At 35.8% G+C, this 21,237-nt stretch overlaps 1 protein-coding gene across 1 annotated transcript; it reads left to right on the forward strand.

The window, feature by feature from the left end:
* Positions 1–147: 147 nt before the first annotated feature.
* gpd1b (glycerol-3-phosphate dehydrogenase 1b) lies at positions 148–5,838 on the forward strand. The gene is made up of 8 exons (XM_065243346.2): positions 148–298; positions 2,103–2,280; positions 2,372–2,512; positions 2,587–2,725; positions 4,329–4,441; positions 4,530–4,766; positions 4,849–4,955; positions 5,257–5,838. Exons 1-8 carry the CDS (start codon positions 258–260, stop codon positions 5,351–5,353), a joined length of 1,053 nt encoding a protein of 350 aa, XP_065099418.1. The 5' UTR covers positions 148–257; the 3' UTR covers positions 5,354–5,838.
* Positions 5,839–21,237: the final 15,399 nt, after the last annotated feature.

Here is a 21,237-nt window from a genome sequence, read left to right on the forward strand (position 1 = left end):
GGTATGTTGTTGTCTATATTTTGAAATATTTTAAAATTATATTTTTTCAAAAAATATATTTGTTCCGTATAGGTTTATATACAAATATATATGGTGTAAGTTTTGGTTTTGTTATGTCTCTTCTTCAGCAGCGCGCGTGAGCAGAAGAAACGAACCAATGCGCGTCGGGGGGAGTGAGGCACGTTCAGGGTCTTTAAAAGCGCGTTCACAGGAGAGACGCTCGCTCGGATCTGACAGCTGCCCTTCAGACACTCAGCATGGCCGCTAAGAGAGTCTGCATTATCGGCTCCGGCAACTGGTGTGTATTATTATAATTGTTATAAACTATGGTCATTTGACATCATTTCATATCGGATCATGTGTTAGTATAGTGCAATGCGTTTGATAACGTTTTGAGGTTTGGTGAAAGGTTATGTAGGCTACAACTGATTTTGTTTGTAGTTTATGAATGTTATTAAATGCATTATATAGTGTTTAAATGTGCATGTGTGCATTGGTTTTCTGTATTTGCTGAGTAATGATTGATCAGGACTGCAGTCCTGTTTTAGTCATAAACTTCAGTCTCTTTAGCACTGCAGTAGCAAAACTGGATTTAATTCTGGTTTATAAAGTCAGAATTTGTTGCATAACTCATTTCTGCATATTGCATTTCAGTTTTAGTCTTTATGACTGTGTTACAATGCTTTTGTAATATTACAGATTATATAGTATACATTACAGCTGAGTCAACATTTCTGAATGTGTACATAGGTTGGTTTATGTTTGTTAAACAGAAAGTGATGGCAGTCTTATCCATAAACTTCAGTCTCTTTATAGCACTGAAGCCGAGGTGTAATGTGATATGATCTGGATTATTAATATCCATAATTAGTCCCTTGACTTCATTATAGCATTAAATATTAGATTTATTGGCTAACACTTTACAATAAAGTTGTGTTTGTTAATATTAGTAAATGCATTAACTAACAATGAGGGATATAGGTTTTTCAGGATTTATTCTAGGGCTGTCAAAAGATTAATCGCGATTAATCGCATACAAAATAAAAGTTTGTGTTTGCATAATATATTTGTATGTGTATTGTGTGTAATTACTATGTATATATAAATACACACATACATGTATACATTAAAGAAAAATGTATTTATGTATAATTTTTTATATAAATTTAATATCAAAATCTAAATAAATAAATATGAATGTAAATGTTTTTAAATGCATGCATGCATGCATGTGTGTGTATTTATGTATACAAAATAATTACACACAGTACACACACATATATTATACAAAAAACCCTTTAATTTTGTATGCGATTAATCGCGATTAATCTTTTGACAGCCCTAATTTATTTATCTTTGTTAATGCTAATGCAATTGTTCATGCTAGTTCACTGTGCATTAACTAAAGACAAATATATAATTCAATTAAGATTAATATATGATGTAGAAGCATTGTTCATTGTTAGTTCAGGTTAACTCATTAACTAATCTTAACAAATACAGCATGATCAAGTAATCATTAATTGTTGCTGTGATTTGAGAGTCCATTAAAGGCACAATTTTGTAAGCCACAATATTTGTAATGAAATATCCAAAAACCACTTGCACACCATGTAATGTATTCAATGCAGTTGTGTACTTACATTATCTTAAAAGTTCCCAAGGATTTGTAAATAAAATAATGTCTCGTCCTTTAGCTTTATATCTTAATTAATTTTTCGTACAAATAAGTAGTGTTGCACAGATATATCGGTCAGTGTATCGGCAGATAAATGCAAATTTCCCACTATCGTACACTGGTTGAGTATTTATGTATGAAAAGTTTATGGTGTATGGAGGTTAGCCCTCTTCATTTCCAGGCCTGTTTGAACCTTAAGACATTAGTTAAAGATATGTTAACTTATGACATAAGTTAAAGTCATAATAATGAAAACATAATGTGCTTTGGAAGCAGTCAACCCACTTTATTTATATAACACAGTGTTCCAGACACTGATAAAGCAAGTTTTGTTGTCAGTTAAACTGTAAATACACAGCAGATCTTCTCGATGTTCTGACACTGATCTCAGTTCAGCCGTGATCACAGTGTCTTTTTTCCAAAGGGGCTCCGCCATTGCCAAGATAGTGGGAGCCAATGCGGCCAAATACAACACCTTTGACAACACAGTTAACATGTGGGTGTTTGAAGAGATGATCGATGGACGAAAACTCACAGAAATCATCAACACGCAACACGAGAACGTCAAATATCTGCCAGGACACAAACTACCAACTAATGTGGTAAGAATAGAGAAACAAACTTATTGAGTGCCATGTAAATATCAGGGTGTTTCAGAAGCATACAATATAAACATCCTGTGATCTTCATCAGGTAGCTGTACCAGAGCTGTTGGACGCTGTGAAGGATGCAGACATCCTCATCTTCGTCATTCCTCACCAGTTTGTGTCCAGAGTCTGTGATACCATCAAGGGTCACATCAAAGCAGACGCTGTCGGGATGTCTCTCATTAAGGTCTGAGCACCACTGCTACAGTTATTTGTGTTTATTGTTAAGAGTTTGTATATATCTGTGTGTGTTTGTGTAAGGGTGTGGATGAAGGTCCTGAAGGACTGAAACTCATCTCTGATGTCATCCGGGAGAAACTGGGCATCGTGATGACGGTACTGATGGGAGCCAATCTGGCCAATGAGGTCGCTGAAGAGAAATTTTGTGAAACCACAATCGGTCAGTAAGCACTAAATTATCGCTTCGGATAAGTGTCTCCTGATTCGTAAATGTAAATATAGCCAGTCTAGTACACAAATGGACAAAAAGATTAGTTTGGGAAAGCTGTTATAAAAAAGACACTGTTGTTTTCCAAAGATATAAGCAAAAATAGCCATTTTTCATATCTCAGGACCACTAGGTGGCACTGTGATAAAACTGTTCATGCACTCTCAGGTCAAGTACCAAGTGTTGTGTCAATACGCGTAAGTTCGGCAAAGATACAGCCTTAAATCTGTTTTTGTGCGCTTTAAGTCAAATTCGTTGATCCTTAAAAGTTCCCAAGTATACAACAATGGATTGGCCAAGTAACACAACTTCCATAACTTTTTTGCCCTGAGTGCCTCTAGATGCTACATACCAATTTTTGTCCTAATCGGACAAAAACTGTAATGCTGCGTTTACAATAGACGCGGTATACGCGGCAAGCGATTTACATTTTAAGTCAATGCAAAGATATGATTAGGCATCCTGCGGCACGTAAACATGGCATGAATGGCGTGGAGCGTGCCGATGGCGAGACCTGCGCGAATTAAGCATTGCCGCGGGAAACACGCGAGTTGAAAAATCGGAACTTCGGCGGATTTCTGCGCCGCGTTAACCGATCAGGACCTTGCTGTAGTAGTGATGTGATTACAGGGAGCGAGCTGAGTGGCGTAGTCTCAGCGGAGTCGTAGAATCCCCTCCCATGATGCAAATTTCTGCGTGAATGTTTTGAATAACTAGAATTTCACTCGTGAATGAAACGAGTGAACTCAAATGTTCAAGCGTCCAACTACGCGCGAGTAGCACGTTTTTGCCGCCTCTACCGCAACTGGTGGGAATGCACCATAAGGGAAGTTCAACAAAGTAGGTTGTTCAAATATTTCTAAATGGCCAATGCCAAAAATGGCCAACCGCAAAAAATGACTGACCGAAAAACGTGTAGTATTGTTTGTTTGGCATGCTTCAAGGAATCAACAAAAGCCACTCTCATGAATTCAGGCTAATATACTAGATATAAGCAAAAATGGCAATTTTTTACATCTTGAGACCACTAGGTGGCGCTGTGACGAAACTGCATGCACCCTCAGGTCATGACTGTGATTACTTGACCAAATGTTGTGTCAATGGGGATAAGTCTAGCAAAGATACAGCCTAAAATATGTTTTTGTGAGCTCTATGTCAAATTTGTTGACGCGGTATACGACAACAGATTAGCCATCGACATGAATTTGTTAACATTTAGCTCTGAGTGCCTCTAGATACTGGATACCGATTTTCACCCAAATCAGACAAATGCTCTAGGAGGAGTTCGAAAAAGTAGTTTTTCCCCCAAAATTCCAAATGGCGGATTATAGAGTGCAATCAAATCGGCACGAGCCAAGAATTCATAGGAAAAATTTTGTTTCTATGACTTGCGCGTCAGAAGTTATAAGCAAAAACGTAAGTGAAAATTTAGACTGTTGGTGGCGCTAGAGGGTTTGACATAGAGACTCCAAATTTGGTGTGATATCATTTCAGACAGTTAGGGGGGCTTGACCTCTAGTAGTAACATCTTTCTGATCTTTTTATTTGCGTTCAGGGTGTAAAAGCAAAGCTCACGGTCCGCTGCTGAAGGAACTTATGCAGACGCAAAACTTTCGTGTGACAGTGGTGGAGGAGGCAGATGTTGTTGAGATCTGTGGAGCGTTAAAGGTGAAAATTTACACCATCTATCATTCTTTAAATTCAAATTTTTTTCTCGTTTTCTAGATGTTGTGAGTATGACGGGTTTGTGTTGTAGAACATTGTGGCTGTGGGCGCTGGTTTCTGTGACGGTCTGAGTTTCGGTGACAACACTAAAGCCGCTGTGATCCGTCTGGGTCTGATGGAGATGATCGCCTTCGCCCGGCTGTTCTGCACGGCCACTGCGGTCTCTCCTGCCACGTTCCTGGAGAGCTGCGGTGTCGCTGACCTCATCACCACCTGCTACGGAGGACGCAACCGCAAAATCGGAGAAGCGTTTGCTAAAACGGGAAATGTAGGTCTAGGTGATTTTTATACTTACTCTCATTTTAAAATCCATTAACTCGCAGATTAACCAGATCATTTCTGTCTGTCAGTCTATCGAGCAGCTGGAGAAGGAAATGTTGAACGGTCAGAAACTTCAAGGTCCAGCAACTGCAGCTGAAGTTCATAAGATCCTCAAGAACAAGAACCTGGTTGAGAAGTAACTATTACTGTGTTCTTCACAATATACCAAACATCAGAAAGAGCAGAAGAACTTGTAGACATAATAGTTTATCTAGTGAAGATTAGTTGTTATAGGGTAGATCATAGGGTAGATCTTCGTCATACAGTAAGATAAGAATCATGATGGTGGAGCTCAGAGGATATTAAGGAACCATTGGGGCATGTTGTCACAAAGATGAGAATAGTAAGCAATGTGTGACAACTTGCCCCGTTCTACGCTATATAAATATCTTTATATATTTTTTATATAAAGTCTCTCTCTCTCTCTCTCTCTCCAGGTTTCCTCTCTTTAATGCAGTTTATCAGATCTGTTTCCAGGGTCAACCAGTTAAAGAGTTCGTAACCTGTCTACAGAATCATCCAGAACACATGTAACCAACAAAAGCGCAGGTCTCTGAACGCTGAGGCTGAACCTGATGTGGGGTCAAACCTTCATCATGCTGCCTCTTTTTCTAATGTGATTTTTTTTAAGCCACTTCAGTCATCTGATGCACAGATCCTACCGTGACACGGCTTGAAACGGACAATTCAGCTGTTTTAGTGTTGCTAACACAAAATGAAAACTTTATAAAAAAACCTTTGTCTAAATGTTGTATAGGTCTAAGCATGTAAACAGATTTTATTTAACATAAAGGCATCAAATGAAGTTTTGATTTTTTAACGTTTTAAGTTTGTCTTGGATTCTCACAGTGAGCGTTTTTAAACATGTTGTCTTAATGTATTCGTTTTTTACATTAGAAGCCAAGAAAGAAAGTGCCTTAAAGTTTACCCTACATATGGAGGATTGTTTTCTAGAAAACAAAGTTTCTGGAAATGTTTGTGTTTGCATTAAGTGCCATAAAACAGATCTCATTCAGTCACGATGACTAATCTGGGAGTTTGTTTGTCACAAAATATTGAGTATGTTTGTTTTGTGAAACGACTGAGCACTAATCTGTGATTGAATCAGTTTGTGTGTGTGTGCATTAATACTATATACTTGCACATTTTGGAATCTGACCTTTACATTTGATACCCATCTCTGATGCATCAACCTTTCACCTTTAACATTTTGGGCTTGAATCTTTGACCTTTCCATGAGTGCAATTCAATACTTGTAGTAGAGAATTTGAATGTAGACTTTGGCGTGTGACATGCTTACCATAACCCTTATGAAATTTACTATGGGGTTTACTACAGTAAAAAAATACATGGTTACTGTAATAAAACCAAGGTAATCCCATATGGCACAAATAAATATTTATTTGAATAATCTGTTTTAAATATATGCAAAAAACATTTGTAGAAAGTAAATCTTAAGTAAATATATTTTTGAATTTGAAAATACATTTAGTTTTCACCTTCATATATTAACATATATTTCAAAATGTATTTCATTGGCAACAAATACATTTCTAACAGCCATAGGGCATAAAAATATATTTTCCTGGCCAAAATATAAAAGTTTGTATGAAATTTAAGCTTAAAATGTATAAGTATGTAAAAAAAATAAAAAATAATAAGTATATATTGCATTTAAAAATATATTTAATTGGAATCTTGTTATGTTTAGCTAAAGGTATGTAACATACAAAGTTTTCGTTCAATGCCATGAATAATAATGCTTTAAAATATATGCTTAATTTTTAAATATACAAAAAATATATATTGGTGAAAAATAATTTTTTGTAAACATATTTATGTTAAAATATGTCATAAATATATTTCAGTTTTTTGGCCATTTTTTGTATATTATTTAAAAATTTATTTGAAAATATATTTTTGGCCATATGCGATCAGTGTGCCAAAAATATGGTTAATTTTCATAGAGGAAGATTCATGTGTTAAGGATGTTATTATAATAACATTACATTTATTTACATATATAATATTACATTTTTTAAATATTTGTATACATTTGAGATGTTGATCCCTGCTGAAAAAACCAGCTTAAACCAGCCTAAGCTGGTTGGCTGGTTTTAGCTGGTTTAAGATGGAAATAGCTGGTTTTAGCTGGTCTCCCAGCCTGGTCAAGGTGGTCTCCCAGGCTGGCCAGGATGGTCAAGCTGGTCTCCCAGGCTGGTCAAGCAGGTCTCCCAGGCTGGCCAGGCTGGTCAAACTGGTCTCCCAGGCTGGCCAGGCTGGTCAAACTGGTCTCCCAGCCTGGCCAGGCTGGTCAAACTGGTCTCCCAGCCTGGCCAGGCTGGTATTACGGCTGGTCAAGCTGGTCTCCCAGCCTGGTCAAGGTGGTCCCCCAGGCTGGCCAGGCTGGTCAAGCTGGTCTCCCAGCCTGGCCAGGCTGGTATTATGGCTGTTCAAGCTGGTCTCCCAGCCTGGTCAAGCTGGTCTCCCAGCCTGGCCAGGCTAGTATTATGGCTGGTCAAGCTGGTCTCCCAGCCTGGCTGGTCAAGCTGGTCTCCTAGCCTGGCCAGTTTAAACCAGCTAAGACAAGCCAGCCTGACCACCAAGCAGGCATGACCAACCTTCAACATTGAAATTTGGTTGAAATAACCTCAGTTGTTTTTTCAACATTGATACAATGTTGAAACAACGGTGAATGGTAAATGATTGCAAAAGGTTAATACAATGCTTAAAAATCAACGTTGAAATTTGGTTGAAATAATGCCAGTACGAGTACGGTGAATGGTAAACGGTTGTTTTATGACATTTTTATTTGTGAATCCTTTAGATAAAAATTTAAAAACTCATTTAATGAAAATACTTATATTTTTAAAATTTAACAAAAGTAATTGATCAAGTTAAAAATATATTAGACACATGCAAATAAATCATCTTTGTATTTTTATTTTTCCCTTTCAAAACAAGTGACTTTTTGGTAAATATTTTTCTAGGTTGCTCATATTATATAATGTTTAAGAAGCTAAAAATATTTTATGTATACTATTTGATTGATTTTAACACTGGTGGGGCATGTGATTTCCATATGAATTCAGGAGATGGATTAGGCTGGATAATTTTTTTCTAAGCATTATTATGGTTGTTTTATTTGTATTATATTTTCATCACAATGTCTAAAATTATCAATCATTGGTTGTTATTATCTTAGCAGATAATTTTCTTTTGATGTTTGTTGTTGTTGTTAAATCAAAAACCAGTTACTACACTTTTATTATAATAAAACCATATTTTTTTTTTTTAAGCTCTGTCCATTTAGAACAAAATGTGCATGCATGCTTATGAAATAATTGAACCCACCCCCGGGTGAAGATCTAAAAAGCTATGTTTTAAAAGCACAATATTTCTGTTTATTTTAATACAAGAAATATTTATTGTTCTAATTTTCAGTTCAGTCTGGACGTGGGACATCTTTTTTACCATCTTTATTGTTTTTTTTTTACATGTTGTCTTTTGTTATGTGTTAATAGCTATGGTTATTAGTCATGTTCGACTTCATGCAGCACTGCGAGAACCGACATCATACGTTGATGACGTCAATGTATCGCGAGAGCGAGGCAAGAAATTACACTCTCGCGGTACATTGACGTTATCAACCTGTACGCGCAGCAAGAAGTCGAACACACGTATTTGCGGGCGCGCGCCTCCGTCCTCGTGAGTTCAAAGTGGATTTTAACCGTTTACCTCAGACGACAGTTTTCATTTCCATGGCAAATTCTAAGGTAAGTTTTTATTAATTCCTGGTTAAGTCATTAAAATAAGTTCACAGTTATGTTTGTTTTGTTTTTAGTAACAGTTAATTCGATATGACTAAAATATTCTGAACTTTAATGTTGACTGTTGATGCAGTGGTTTGACTGAGCTCGTGACGCATCTGAGCTAGTGTAGTGCAGATCTTTTATTTGCCTTTACCTTCTATAAAAATGTGTTATCCTCGTTCTTCAAATTTATTTGACATTGTTTAGTTAATTATAACGCAAGTTATTTCAATGTAGGGTTTGACGCGTAAATGTAAGGTTATTTACAGTACGGGCACACAGTTTACAGTAGCCTGTTAAAACGGTTAAGAATTTAAACAGAAGCCATCAATTCTGGATTAATAACTATTGTATATTTATGTTCACTTTTCTTTACAGGCCATTTTCTTGTTGTGTTTTGATGTTTTCCATTGGCTGAAGAGTAAGTATTACTTTGTGTTTATATTTGCATCCAAAACATAAGTGCTCAAAAAGTGCATATCTGGTTTATTATTGTCATTAGGAAAATATAAGAAAATAATTTAGGATACAATGGTTATTGTTCAGCACAGCAATTCATTTCTTTTGTATGTCACTATTCCTTCTACAGTATGTAGGCTTACATATTTCAAACCCTTTGTTTTTAATAGACAGAGACAAAAGTTAATTCATAGTTCAGAGTGGATGTTGACACAAGTTTAAGAGAGGCTTCAAATTGACATATAAAATTGGTCTTTGTGGTGGTGTACATAACAGCATCTTTATGTATTATGGTTTTAATCATAATTTTTTAAATGATGGCTATGTCCATGAGCTACCACCCACCATTGTAACGCACCACCAAGCTAGCATTTTGTAATAGAAATCAATAATTTACAATTTATTTTTGAAGCATCTCCCCTACAACATTACAATGCATTTAGTATTTGTTTTGTATTCAGATCAAATTCTACTAATCATAATAACTAAGATGCAGTGTTTTGTATTTCACAATTTATATTTTCTTTTGAAAAGGGGCCATGACTTGTTTTTTATTGTAGGCAGATTACCATGCAATTTGAAGAAGTGTGATAAAATACACAGAGGTGAAGTCATGTGTCTTTCCAGATGCCCAAATCTGTACCGCTCAAAAAGTAATGAAGTGACAGTGTACCATGAGAAAAAATTTAAACATTATTTCTTTCAAAGTTGTACTTGGGCCACAGTTTTTTGTATTTCTAACCAAAACATACATTTATGATTGTATACTAATGAAATATGTTTTTCTTTTTCTGAACTTTATCAAATGCAAGATGAGCCTGAAGAGGAGATTTGGGAAGTCTTTGCTTTGCCAGATCACCTGTGGTAAGTTTGTAAAACATATATTAAAAATAGGACCAGAACATCTCCTAATCAAATTTTTTTTGATCAGGTCGAGATGTTTTCTAACAAGATGCCTTGTTGGTCTGGGCGAGTTTGAAGTCTCTCACAGAGAGTCCAGAAGGTCTGGAGTCCATCTTAGCTTTTATTGGTAAGTGACTGCACAAAAGGCTGTTTGACCCACACGTAAAGCAACCAGTCAATGTTTGCTCTCTTCAGCATCTCTTGGGGGGGGGGGGTTAAATTATTTTACTTTACTCAGTACTTAGTTGAAGCACCTTTTGAAGTAGCAGTTACAGCCTCAGGTCTTTTTGGGTATGACACAGCAATCTTTGCAACTCCTGGATTGATTTGTAACCAAAGCGATCAGAAGCACCATTCACTTCTATAGTATTCTTTTAGCCTACTATGGAAGTCAATGGTGCTTCTGGTCAGTTTGGTTACAGACATTCCTCAAAATATCTTCATATGTTTATGCGAACCCATCAGCAACCATCAAGAGAAATTGGAGGTAGCTGAGCTAAATTGCAGATATTGATGCAAATGATCTGAATATGTATAATGTAAATATAATATTGCAGTTTTCTTTTTTCATACATTTGCAGAAGTTTCTAAAATTCAGTTTTTACTTTGTCATGGGGTATGTATTGAAGATTTATGAGGAAAATATCTCAACAATTTCAGTATCATGCAACCACCTTAAAATTTAAATGTGAAAGGGGTCTACCCTGAATACTTTCTGATTGCACTGTAGTGATCTTGATTGAAGCTTATTGTCACCTTTGTAAATACAACAGCTTTCTTCCTTCATCAGATGGCTATGCTATGTTTCTAGACAGACTATTAAAGAACACACACACACCCTGATGTGCAATAAGATTTTTTTATACATGGGCTAAAAATGCATCATTTTTGGAAAATGAAATAACTTTGTTTTCTCTTTAGATGCTGTCATCAGGTTTTAAGTACAGTATGAGCCAGAATGGAAGGGTGTTGGTGGCCATAAGAAGACAGTGAGCTAAACCTACAACAAAATTCATATTTGCAGTTTTCCTAGAATATTTGTTTCTATTCAGATGAATAAAATTACTTTTAAATATTATTTTGTTTTCATATTTTATGTTTTTATTCTGTATTTGGAATATTCCACTTCTGCACTACTAACTGGAAACCTAACTGTTTGAAAGAAAGATCAATTTTAACAGCTGCTTTTATGTTTATTTAGAAAGGGTAGGCACATGCCATCATTCAAATTCAAACTACTTAAGGTGTTTAGTTTTATGGATGGGGTTGTACTGTAGGTAATGAGCAGCAAATTGCATTCTTGTAATAATTACACTAAAAACATGATATGTACAGCAAATCATTTGGTGAGTATTGAAATGTTAAGTAAAAATCTATATTTAGTGTTAAAAAGTGTGTTAAAACTGCGTCGCGATATCAACCTTGATTCACCTTTATTGAAAGTGTGACGTTGAAACAACATTGAAATGTTGTGAAATCAACATTGAAACAACGTTGTGAAGTCAACTTTGATTCACTTTGCAAAACCAAAAGGTAATTCAACGTTGATTCAACGTTGGTACCTGACGTTGATTCAACGTTGAAATGCCGGCTGAGAAGCTAAGACCAGCCTAAACCAGCTAAAACCAGCCTGGCCAGCTAAGACCAGCTTAAACCAGCTAAAACCAACCTGGCCAACTAAGACCAGCTAAAACCAGCCTGGCCAGCTTTAACCAGCCTGACCAGCTAAAACCAGCCTGACCAGCCACCCGACCAGCTAAAACCAGCTTAAACCAGCTAAGACCATCTTAAACCAGCCTGGCCAGCTTAAACCAGCTAAAACCAGCCTGACCAGCTAAAGCCAGCCTGACCAGCTAAGACCAGCCATCCTGACCAGCCAAGACCAGCCTGACCAGCTAAAACCAGCCTGACCAGCTAAAAAAAGTCGCCAAAACCCCTCTTAAACCAGCATGATACACCAGCTATGACCAGGCTGGGAGACCAGCTAAAACCAGCTTGACCAGCTTAAGCTGGTTTTAGCTGGTTTTTTCAGCAGGGATGCCTCAGATGTGTTTAGTGAACTGTTTCAAACTTTTCATTCAGTTGGGGGTTCTTATGTACAGATATCAATGGGTCTTTGGTTGCTATTTTACGAAAAGAATATTTATCAATATAAGTTGTTTATGTAAACCAAAGTGAACTCGTGCTGTTAACACACGATGGCGCTAGATCTACCGCTGCTTTATATATCAGTGAGATTTATTAACTAATTTCTCTTCTCAAACTCTCTCACTTTTTCTTCATGTTAAAGCTTTTTTTGTGATAAAATGACGAAAATGTAAAAAAAAACACAATTTTAGAATTTAAGGAAATTAAACGTTCATCCGGGTCTTGATTCGTCTTTGCCGCAGTCACGTGATCTGTGACGTTCAGCTGTGCGCCACCTCAACTTTCTCCCGCTAGAAGAATGTAAACGGTATAAATTAAAACTCATTTCAAAACATTGTATTTCAAAGTCTCTTTGCTTCAGATTGAATTGCCCACCAGTAGTTGATCTTATATTGAACATAAAAGTTTCATTTTCCTCAGGTGGTGGAGGTTTCATCGTCAGTTTGTGGCCACATCAACTCTTATAAAGGTGAGCGTTTTTCTGTCAAACACTAAACCTTTGGTCATTTTAGGCTTCACCCGTGATCTCATACAGCATTTTTTTAGACTTACATTTAAAACTGCGTGTCTTTAATATCAGTAAAAACTTAAAAATTGTTTTATTGATAACAGGCCGTTTCTCTATCGGAAGGCTGCATCCTTACTTTCGGGTTCAGGCGGTCACATGCAGGATGCATACGTCTGGTTTAATGAAGTTAACTAAGCATTACATACACAAGTTATTCGCAAATTATAACAATTTACGATTAAATTTACGAATAAAAGTCAACTTTATAATTGATAATATTCTGAAATAAGCCTTTATGACGTATGCAGCCTTTGGAGGATGCAGCCTTCAGATTGAAGTTGATAAAAGTCTGATCTTGAAGAGGTCAACATGTAATCTTCTAATAACATCCTGATGTATATGTTGTTAAATATTGAACGTAATATTTCACATTCACACAGTAAGAGCTCACAGTATAATATCACAACTTTTATTTGTCAAACTTTACCATCAGAATCAATGCATTATTTTACTGTAAAGCTGATTTGTATAAAATATGATTGTTAAATATAAGCCCAAGCCAGGCAGATAAAAGCCACATACTGTTCACTTCTGACATACACACAGAGACGTATACTGTATCAACCACAACACACTCATGTTCATAAACAGAACAAAACCACATTTATTTCCACATCAGGTTTGACTTTAACCTAGAAATACTGTAAAGTTGTTCATGTGTCAGATGCATTCTAGAAATAAAACTATGACTCGTTGGTCGTACCCACACTCTCTGGTGTTTTAATCACTGATATTCTGATAATATTTTACAGTTTAATCATCTTTCATTAAAATGATGTATTAACATTAAATAAAATTAAAAAGTTTTTTTTACAGTGCAGTATCATTCACTGTGGCAAAATCACAGAGAGAGTGAATATATCTGTGTTTTAAATGAAGAGTTCAGATGCAAATTTAGAAATACCTCTTTGTTAGCAGAGTCTGTTAAAGTAAAAAAAAGCATGTTAGGCGAATCGGATGAATGACGACACGCGTACATAAAGGTGCAAAAGTTTTAAACCTGGTTAAAGGAGGTTTACTGAATATATTAGAATATTGGAAGAGTGAAGAGTGACATGAGACTTTTGCATGTACTTAGAGGGTTTTGAAGTGAAAGACAATCAAACTTGTTAACTACTGATAAAATGACTAGTGACATTTGTGAAATAAGTAATTTCATTGACTGAATAATACAATTTTCATTGGCATTAAAGTGAAATTACTGAACCTAAATGTAAGCAGACTCTGGGCTGGATCTGTGCCGAAGTCAGCAGCTCTGGTGTGGATCCGCCCTGGATTTGTCTGCGTTCTGGGTTATAAAAACATGACTGATGCACTTAGAGGATTTTGCATCTGAACTCTTGAAATGAAATAGCCATTGAAACAGATATGACAATAAACTGTTGAAAAATCCATACAAGAAGTTTGATCATGGTCTTTTATTGACACCTGGATACACCACCGCGTCATCCACTGGAGCTATCTGTACACATAAACACACATCATACAAACACAAACATTTAATAACAATCAAGTCTTCAATTCTGTGTGGTTTTAAATGTCAGAATTTTGTTATGTATGCATGCAAGCTTGTTTTGAAGATCTGAGACTTTCTCTTGAGATACTGTAAACAATTAGCTGCAGTTATGCAGCTGTTTGTCGGTAACTTACTGTAGATTTAAATGTATGTTATTTACTGAAAACAGTTTGTTTAAAGTCAAATGAACATTAACGATTAACACATCTTTGTATTTTCAGAATAAATCTAAAAAAACCCTGCTAAGCTTTCTGGGAACCAGAAATCCTCATCAACCTTTTTCTGTTTTGTTTCCTTCAGATTTTGGTTCCCAGATTGCTTAGCATTCGGCTGTTATTTTAGTTTTATTGTGTAAAGATAAAGACTTGTTATTGTTTAATGTTCATTTAACTTTTACTGTTTCCAGTTTCCAGTAAATAACAAATTATCATATGCTAAAAGAAAAGGATACAGACAGAGACACAGCACACATGACATGAATGATCTCACCTGTTTATGTGTTTGTCTTTTACAGAATGTATATTTGCGTACGTGACCTCCTCTCCACCGCTCTGAACTGTTGCTGTTAAAAATGAAACAACACATCAAATACTTGAAACTCTTTTATTGAGTTATGTTGTATACAGCTATATTTGCACTAGATGACACTTGCCTTCTGTGTTTTTGTGTTTTCTGTAGATCCAGAAGATCACAACTGAAGCGACAATCATCAGAGATCCAACAGCAGCACAACAGATCACAACTTTATGACCTGAGGTGAGTCCTGGAATGAATAACTGAATCTGATCTTAGATCAGTAAGTAATATTACTGTAACTGAATCTGTAGGGTTGATACTCAAATATGTGCAGTAATAGAGCGGACAAGCAGTTTACTCACCATAGACAGTAACATTGAATCTGTAAGATTCTGGCTTCTGATTTCTGTTGATGGTTATTTGATAAAGTCCAGTGTGTTGAGTTGTGATGTTTGTGATGGTGAGATCTCCAGTCTGATTATTCACCTGCAGTCTGTCTCTGAATCTCCCATCATGAACATCAGCATTTATTGAGACTGAATTAGCTGCTATATTGATTGTAGCTATGTGAGTCTTTTGAGGTCCAAAACTCCACACTATCAAATGAGCGCTCTGTATATCAGTAATATCAGCGTGTAGAGTTAGAGAATCTCCCTCCATCACTGACACTGACTTCACTTCATCACCAAACACACCTGAAGAACACAAACACAAATAAGTTTTGTCACAGACTGAAGATCTTGAGTAAATTTAGGTTTCAAACAGAAACATAAGGTTTCAAACAGCAACATAGAAAAAGAAGACAGATGATTTAAAAGATCTCTGAATTCACACAGCTTCATATATTTCACATTTCTGAATTAAGATTAAGTTTGATATACATGTCACTTCCACTCAGGTGTTATGATGAGTCACAAGTTTACATTATTGATGACCGAATTAAAGTTAATCTTAAAAAGAAATAAACACTTTTCAAACACACACTTAATTTCCTTTAAAACTATTCAAAATATTATTACTAACTCCTGTTATAAATTATTAAAGTGTGTTTATAACTTATCAACCAAACAGCTGAAGAAAACAAACACGAGAAGCATTTCAGTTTCACTTTACGACTGTAATAATAAAATCTTCAGTGTGCTTCAGTGAAGTCTACAGCTCTTGACATTCACTGAGCATGCGTGTTATGGTTGTGGTCAGAGCAATGTTTTTCCTTCAGATGTTTGCAGTGAATAATGATCCTCAGAGCAGTGCTGTAGTGTAGAGTATACACTGGTATACAGAGTATACCCACTTCTCTTGTAGCAGTGTTACACCCTGGGTATGCATGATTTTCAAATAATTCAAATATTTTTTTCTTTTTATATCACGGTTACAACAGACAAAACTAAGACATTGCTCTGGCGCTTATTTTAAGACATTTGACAGGTCAGGTGTGTGTTTTTTGAAAAAGAAGGAATACCCGTGAAACACTTCACAACCAATCAAAATAAAGCATACAACAGCCCTAATTTTAAGACAGCGGTTTATATATCATGCACAACCCATGGTGTAACTCTGCTTGGCGTTGTGCCGCATTACCACCTTGGTATGACTTTTTAATAATAATAAGAGTCCACAGTTATACAACATGATTGGATAACATTGGACTTTTATCCAACATGAGCATCATTTTAATTCCAATCCTGGGCCGTTTGACATAAAGACCGTGATCTGGCCACACCACAAATTGATTCCCAACCCGCAAATGACACATTAATATTATTCCACCATCTCGCTCAAGTTAAATATAGTCCATCTCTTCCTATAGGAATAATGTAGGTTTTGCTCCCAGCAAGATGTAAGTGAACTTGTGCTGTAACACACGATGGCGCTCATTCTTTTTCTGCCTTATATATCAGTGAGATTTTTTTAACTAATTTCTCTTCTCAAGCTCTCTCACTTTTTCTTCATGTTACAGCTTTTTTGTGATGAAATGATGAAAATGTAAAAAAAAATCACAATTTGAGAATTTTAGGAAATTAAACATTCATCCGGGTCTTGATTCGTCTTTGCCGCAGTCACGTGATCCGTGACGTTCAGCTGTGCGCCACCTCAACTTTCCCCCGCTAGATGAATGTGAACGGTATAAATTAAAACTAATTTCAAAATATTGTATTTTAAAGTCTCATTGCTTCAGATTAAAATGTCCATAAGTAGTTGATCTTATATTAAACATAAAAGTTTCATCTTACTCAGGTGGAGGTTTCATTGTCAGTTTGTGTCAACATCAAACATCTCTTATAAAGGTGAGAGTTTTACTGTCAAACACTAAACCTTTGGTCATTCTATGCTTCACATGGGATCTCATACAGCAGTTTTTTTAGATTTACATTTAAAACTGCGTGTCTTTAATATTAGTGAAAACTTAAAAATTGTTTTATTTATAACAGGCCGTTTCTCAATCGGAAGGCTGCATCCTCAGGAGGTCGCATATGCAGGCTGCATACGTCATCAAGTCTGGTTTAATGAAGTTAACTAAGCATTACATTCAGTCATACGCATATTATAACAATTTAAGATTAACTAAGAATATTAATCAACTTTATCATGGATAATATTCTGCAGCCTTCAGATTGAGACTGATAAAAGTCAGATCTGATCTCGAAGAGGTCAACATGTAATCATCAAATAAAATCCTAATGCATATTTCTTAAATATTGATCGTAATATTTCACATTCACACAGTAATGGCTCAAAGTTTAATATCACAACTTTTATTTGTCAAACTTTACCATCAGAATCAATGCATTATTTTACAGTAAAGCTGATTTGTATAAAATATGATTGTCAAATATAAGCTGAAGCCAGGCAGATAAAGCCAAACACTGTTCACTTCTGACATACACACAGAGACGTACTGTATCGACTACAACACACTCATGTTCACAAACAGAACAAAACCACATTTATTTCCACATCAGGTTTGACTTTAAAGGAGACATATCATGCTAAATCCACTTTCTTGGCTCTTAAATGCATTTTGTTGTATATTTGTAGTGTTTATAAGTACATAAAAGTTGAAATTAGTCTCTTCAGGTGCTTTGTTGATATCTTTATATTCTGTTTTGGTCATATTTTCCAACCGGTTCTGATTTTTCTATTATCTATTACGTTTTTTGAACAATTACGTCACAGTATTTGCAGCGGAACTGCTAAATAAGGACATCGACTTCCAGCCCAACACTACGAGCAATCCGCCATTTTATATTTCTCGCTGCGATATTGTAGTCCAAGCTCAAGGATGCAGAAGTTACGAGAGCGTAAGAAATGTACTCACATCTGTGGATAAAGTCATTTTTGTGTGCCCGAGGCACTTTAAGGATAACTACTTCACCAATCTCCGCCAGTATAAAGAAGGATTTACCGATAGACTTCGTCTGATTGAGGGGTCAATTACTTCTTTCTTTGGAGACGACGAGCAGAGCACTTCGGTAAGCAGTTTATAACTTAAAGTAAAAAAGTAAAGTACACGGTGGTCATGGTTTAGCAGTGCTGTTTCTCACTCCGAAGGCTGCAGCCTGCGGAGATCGCTTTTGGGCATCAAGCCTGGTTTAAGTTAACTGAGCATTACATTTGCAAGTCATGAGCATATTACAACAACTTACGATTAACTAAGAATAATAGTCAACTTTATAATTGTTAATATTCTGAAATAAGACCGTCTTGATGACGCATGCAGCCTAGATATGCGACCTCCGGAGGCTGCAGCCTCACACCATTGCGATACCTCAATATGAAAACGTTGTTCTGCAGGTTCGTCGTCTTCATTTTCCTCTCAGTCCGTTTCCGACTCTGGCGCGAACATATAAGGCTGGATGGACAAGTCTTCCATTGTTGACATTTTGTGAATAACGAGTAAATAAAAAGTTTCTGTGCAGCTAGATAATCGTATCTCTGCTATAAAACTACAAAAATGGCCGAACGGGGTGGAGTTTAACCGAGTGTCACCTCTGCAACCTGGAGAGGGGGCAGGGTATGACGTGCATTTAAAAAGACAGTACCAAAACGAGTTGCTCTCAGATGCACATCAGAAAAGGGGTAGAAAGGGGGCCTGTGGGGCTATAATAATGAGGAATTCAGACCCAAGCATTGCAGTTTCGCTTTACATAGACCACAAATAGATGATTTATATGTAAAAAGGACAGATTTAAAAGCATGATATGTCTGCTTTAACCTAGAAATACTGTAAAGCTGTTCATGTGTCAGATGCATTCTAGAAATAAAACCACTAGGGCTCCAGACTAACTTTTTTCACCAGGAGCACAGTGGCCCCCAACTGAAAGTTTTAGGGGCGCAACCAGAAAATTTAGGGGCACACACCGTAAATCAACATGCTAACCAAATGTTCACTTTTCTACCAAGTAATACACTGTATTACTAATAAATACTTTGATGATAGATGCAGAAAGTACAATGTGCTGTTTTAAATTCAGTGTCACATTACAAAAAAACTCAAATTTACTGGTTGCACATGTGCGACTGGATGTAAAATTCAGTGGCACACTCTCAAATTTTGGTGGCAGTCTGGAGCCCTGCACTATGACTCTTTGGTCGTACCCACACTTTAATGTTTTTAATAACTGACATTCTGATAATATTTTGGTTAATTCTTTCTTTAAAATGCTGTATAGCCTGGTAGAAAAAAAAAAAAAATATATATATATATAGAATATGTCTGTGTTTTAAATTAAGAGTTCAGATGCAAATTCAGAAATACCGCTTTGAGTCTGTTAAAGTAAAAAAAGCATGTTAGACAAATTTGATAAATGACACGTATGCGTCAATGTCAAGGGGTTTTAAACCTGATTAAAGGGGGTTTACTGAATATATTAGGATATTGGCTGATTTTTTGACTCTTTTGCCTTTATTAAGGACAGTGAACAGTGACTGGAGACTTTTACATGCACTTAGAGGGTTTTGCCGTAAAAGACAATGAAATTTGTTAAATACCAATTAAATGACTAAAGTGACATTTGTGAAATTTAGGTCATTTCATTAATCGACTAATAACCTTTTTATTAGCATTAAAGTGAAATTACTGAACCTAAACGTAACGAGTCTGATAATAAATGGTAATTTCCCAGAAAGCAGCGCCGAAGTCAGCAGCTCTAGTCTAGTGTGTATCCGGTGCAGATCCATCCCAGAATTGTCATTTGTCTGAGTTATAAAAACATGTCAGATGCACTTAGAGGGTTTTGCATCTGAAGCCTTCAAATGAAATAGCCATTGAAACAGATATGACAATAAACTGTTGAAAAATCCATACAAAAAGTTTGATCATTGTCTTTTATTGATGCCTGCATACACCACCTCATCATCCACTGGAGCTATCTGTACACATAAACACACAACATACAAACACAAACATTTCATAACAATCAAATCTTCAATTCTGTGTGGTTTTAAATGTCAGAATGTTGTTATGTATGCATGCTGCTTGTTTTGAAGATCTGAGACTTTCTCTTGAGATACTGTAAAACATAGTTATGCAGCTGTTTGGCAGTAACTTACTGTAGATTAAATGTATGTTATTTACTGCCAACAGTTTGTTTAAAGTTAAATGAACATTAAACATTACAAGTCTATAATTTAATGGCCTCATGCAAAGCATTCTGGGAACCAGAAATCCTAATCATCCTTTTCTGTTTTTTCCTTCAGATTTTGTTTCCCAGAATGCTTTGCACAAGGCTGTTATTTTAGTTTTATTCTGTAAAGATAAAGACTTTTTAATGTTTAATGGTCATTAAACTTTGAACAAACTGTTGGCAGTAAATAACATAAATTTTAATCTACAGTAAGTTACTGGCAAACAGCTGTCAGTAAAACTGTAATTTCTACAGAAACATGTATGTGTACTAATAGCAGGTTTATTTGTCATATACAATATTAATAAAATTATAATTGTCAAAGTTTCTGCTCTAACATTTTACCTCATTCACACTATCAGACTATTTTCTCTTTACGCTTCTGTATGGGTCACTTTCCTGTCTAGACAGTTTCAACAGTTTCTGTTTAAGCACACGCTCGAAGATCTTTAACCTGTTTACAGTGTACAAGTGTTTTCACACTAACAACAAACATCTCAAAGACTCATATTTTTTATTTTATTCTTTCTTCTTCTGTATGCAATGCACATTTCCAGTATTTTCATGTACTCACATTATTGTATTATTGACACACTTATCATATGCTAAAAGAAAAGCTCATCAATTTAAATGAAAATTTATTTTGCAAACTAGTTGGTCACATAACAGAGATGAAATGGTATGACATTTTTACATCACATTTATTAGGGCTGTGATGGATCACAAAACTCACGGTTCGGATCACATTACGGTTTTTGAGGCACGGATTGGATCGTTTTTCGGATCAGCAAAAAAAAAAAAAGGGTGGGAAAGATCTAATAACAAATAAAGAAATTACATTTATAAAAAAAAGAACAAAGTTGCACATT

The sequence above is a fragment of the Paramisgurnus dabryanus genome, chromosome 24 (assembly GCF_030506205.2).
Source record: "Paramisgurnus dabryanus chromosome 24, PD_genome_1.1, whole genome shotgun sequence".
Lineage (NCBI taxonomy): Eukaryota > Metazoa > Chordata > Actinopteri > Cypriniformes > Cobitidae > Paramisgurnus > Paramisgurnus dabryanus.

Bases quoted from the DNA above. Each gene is read 5' to 3' on its own strand.
- gpd1b (XM_065243346.2), top strand. From the start codon at position 258: ATGGCCGCTAAGAGAGTCTGCATTATCGGCTCCGGCAACTG. The intron at 2,726-4,328 runs GTCAGTAAGCAC...ATTTGCGTTCAG, and splicing joins ATTTTGTGAAACCACAATCG to GGTGTAAAAGCAAAGCTCAC. The intron at 4,767-4,848 runs GTAGGTCTAGGT...TCTGTCTGTCAG, and splicing joins CGTTTGCTAAAACGGGAAAT to TCTATCGAGCAGCTGGAGAA.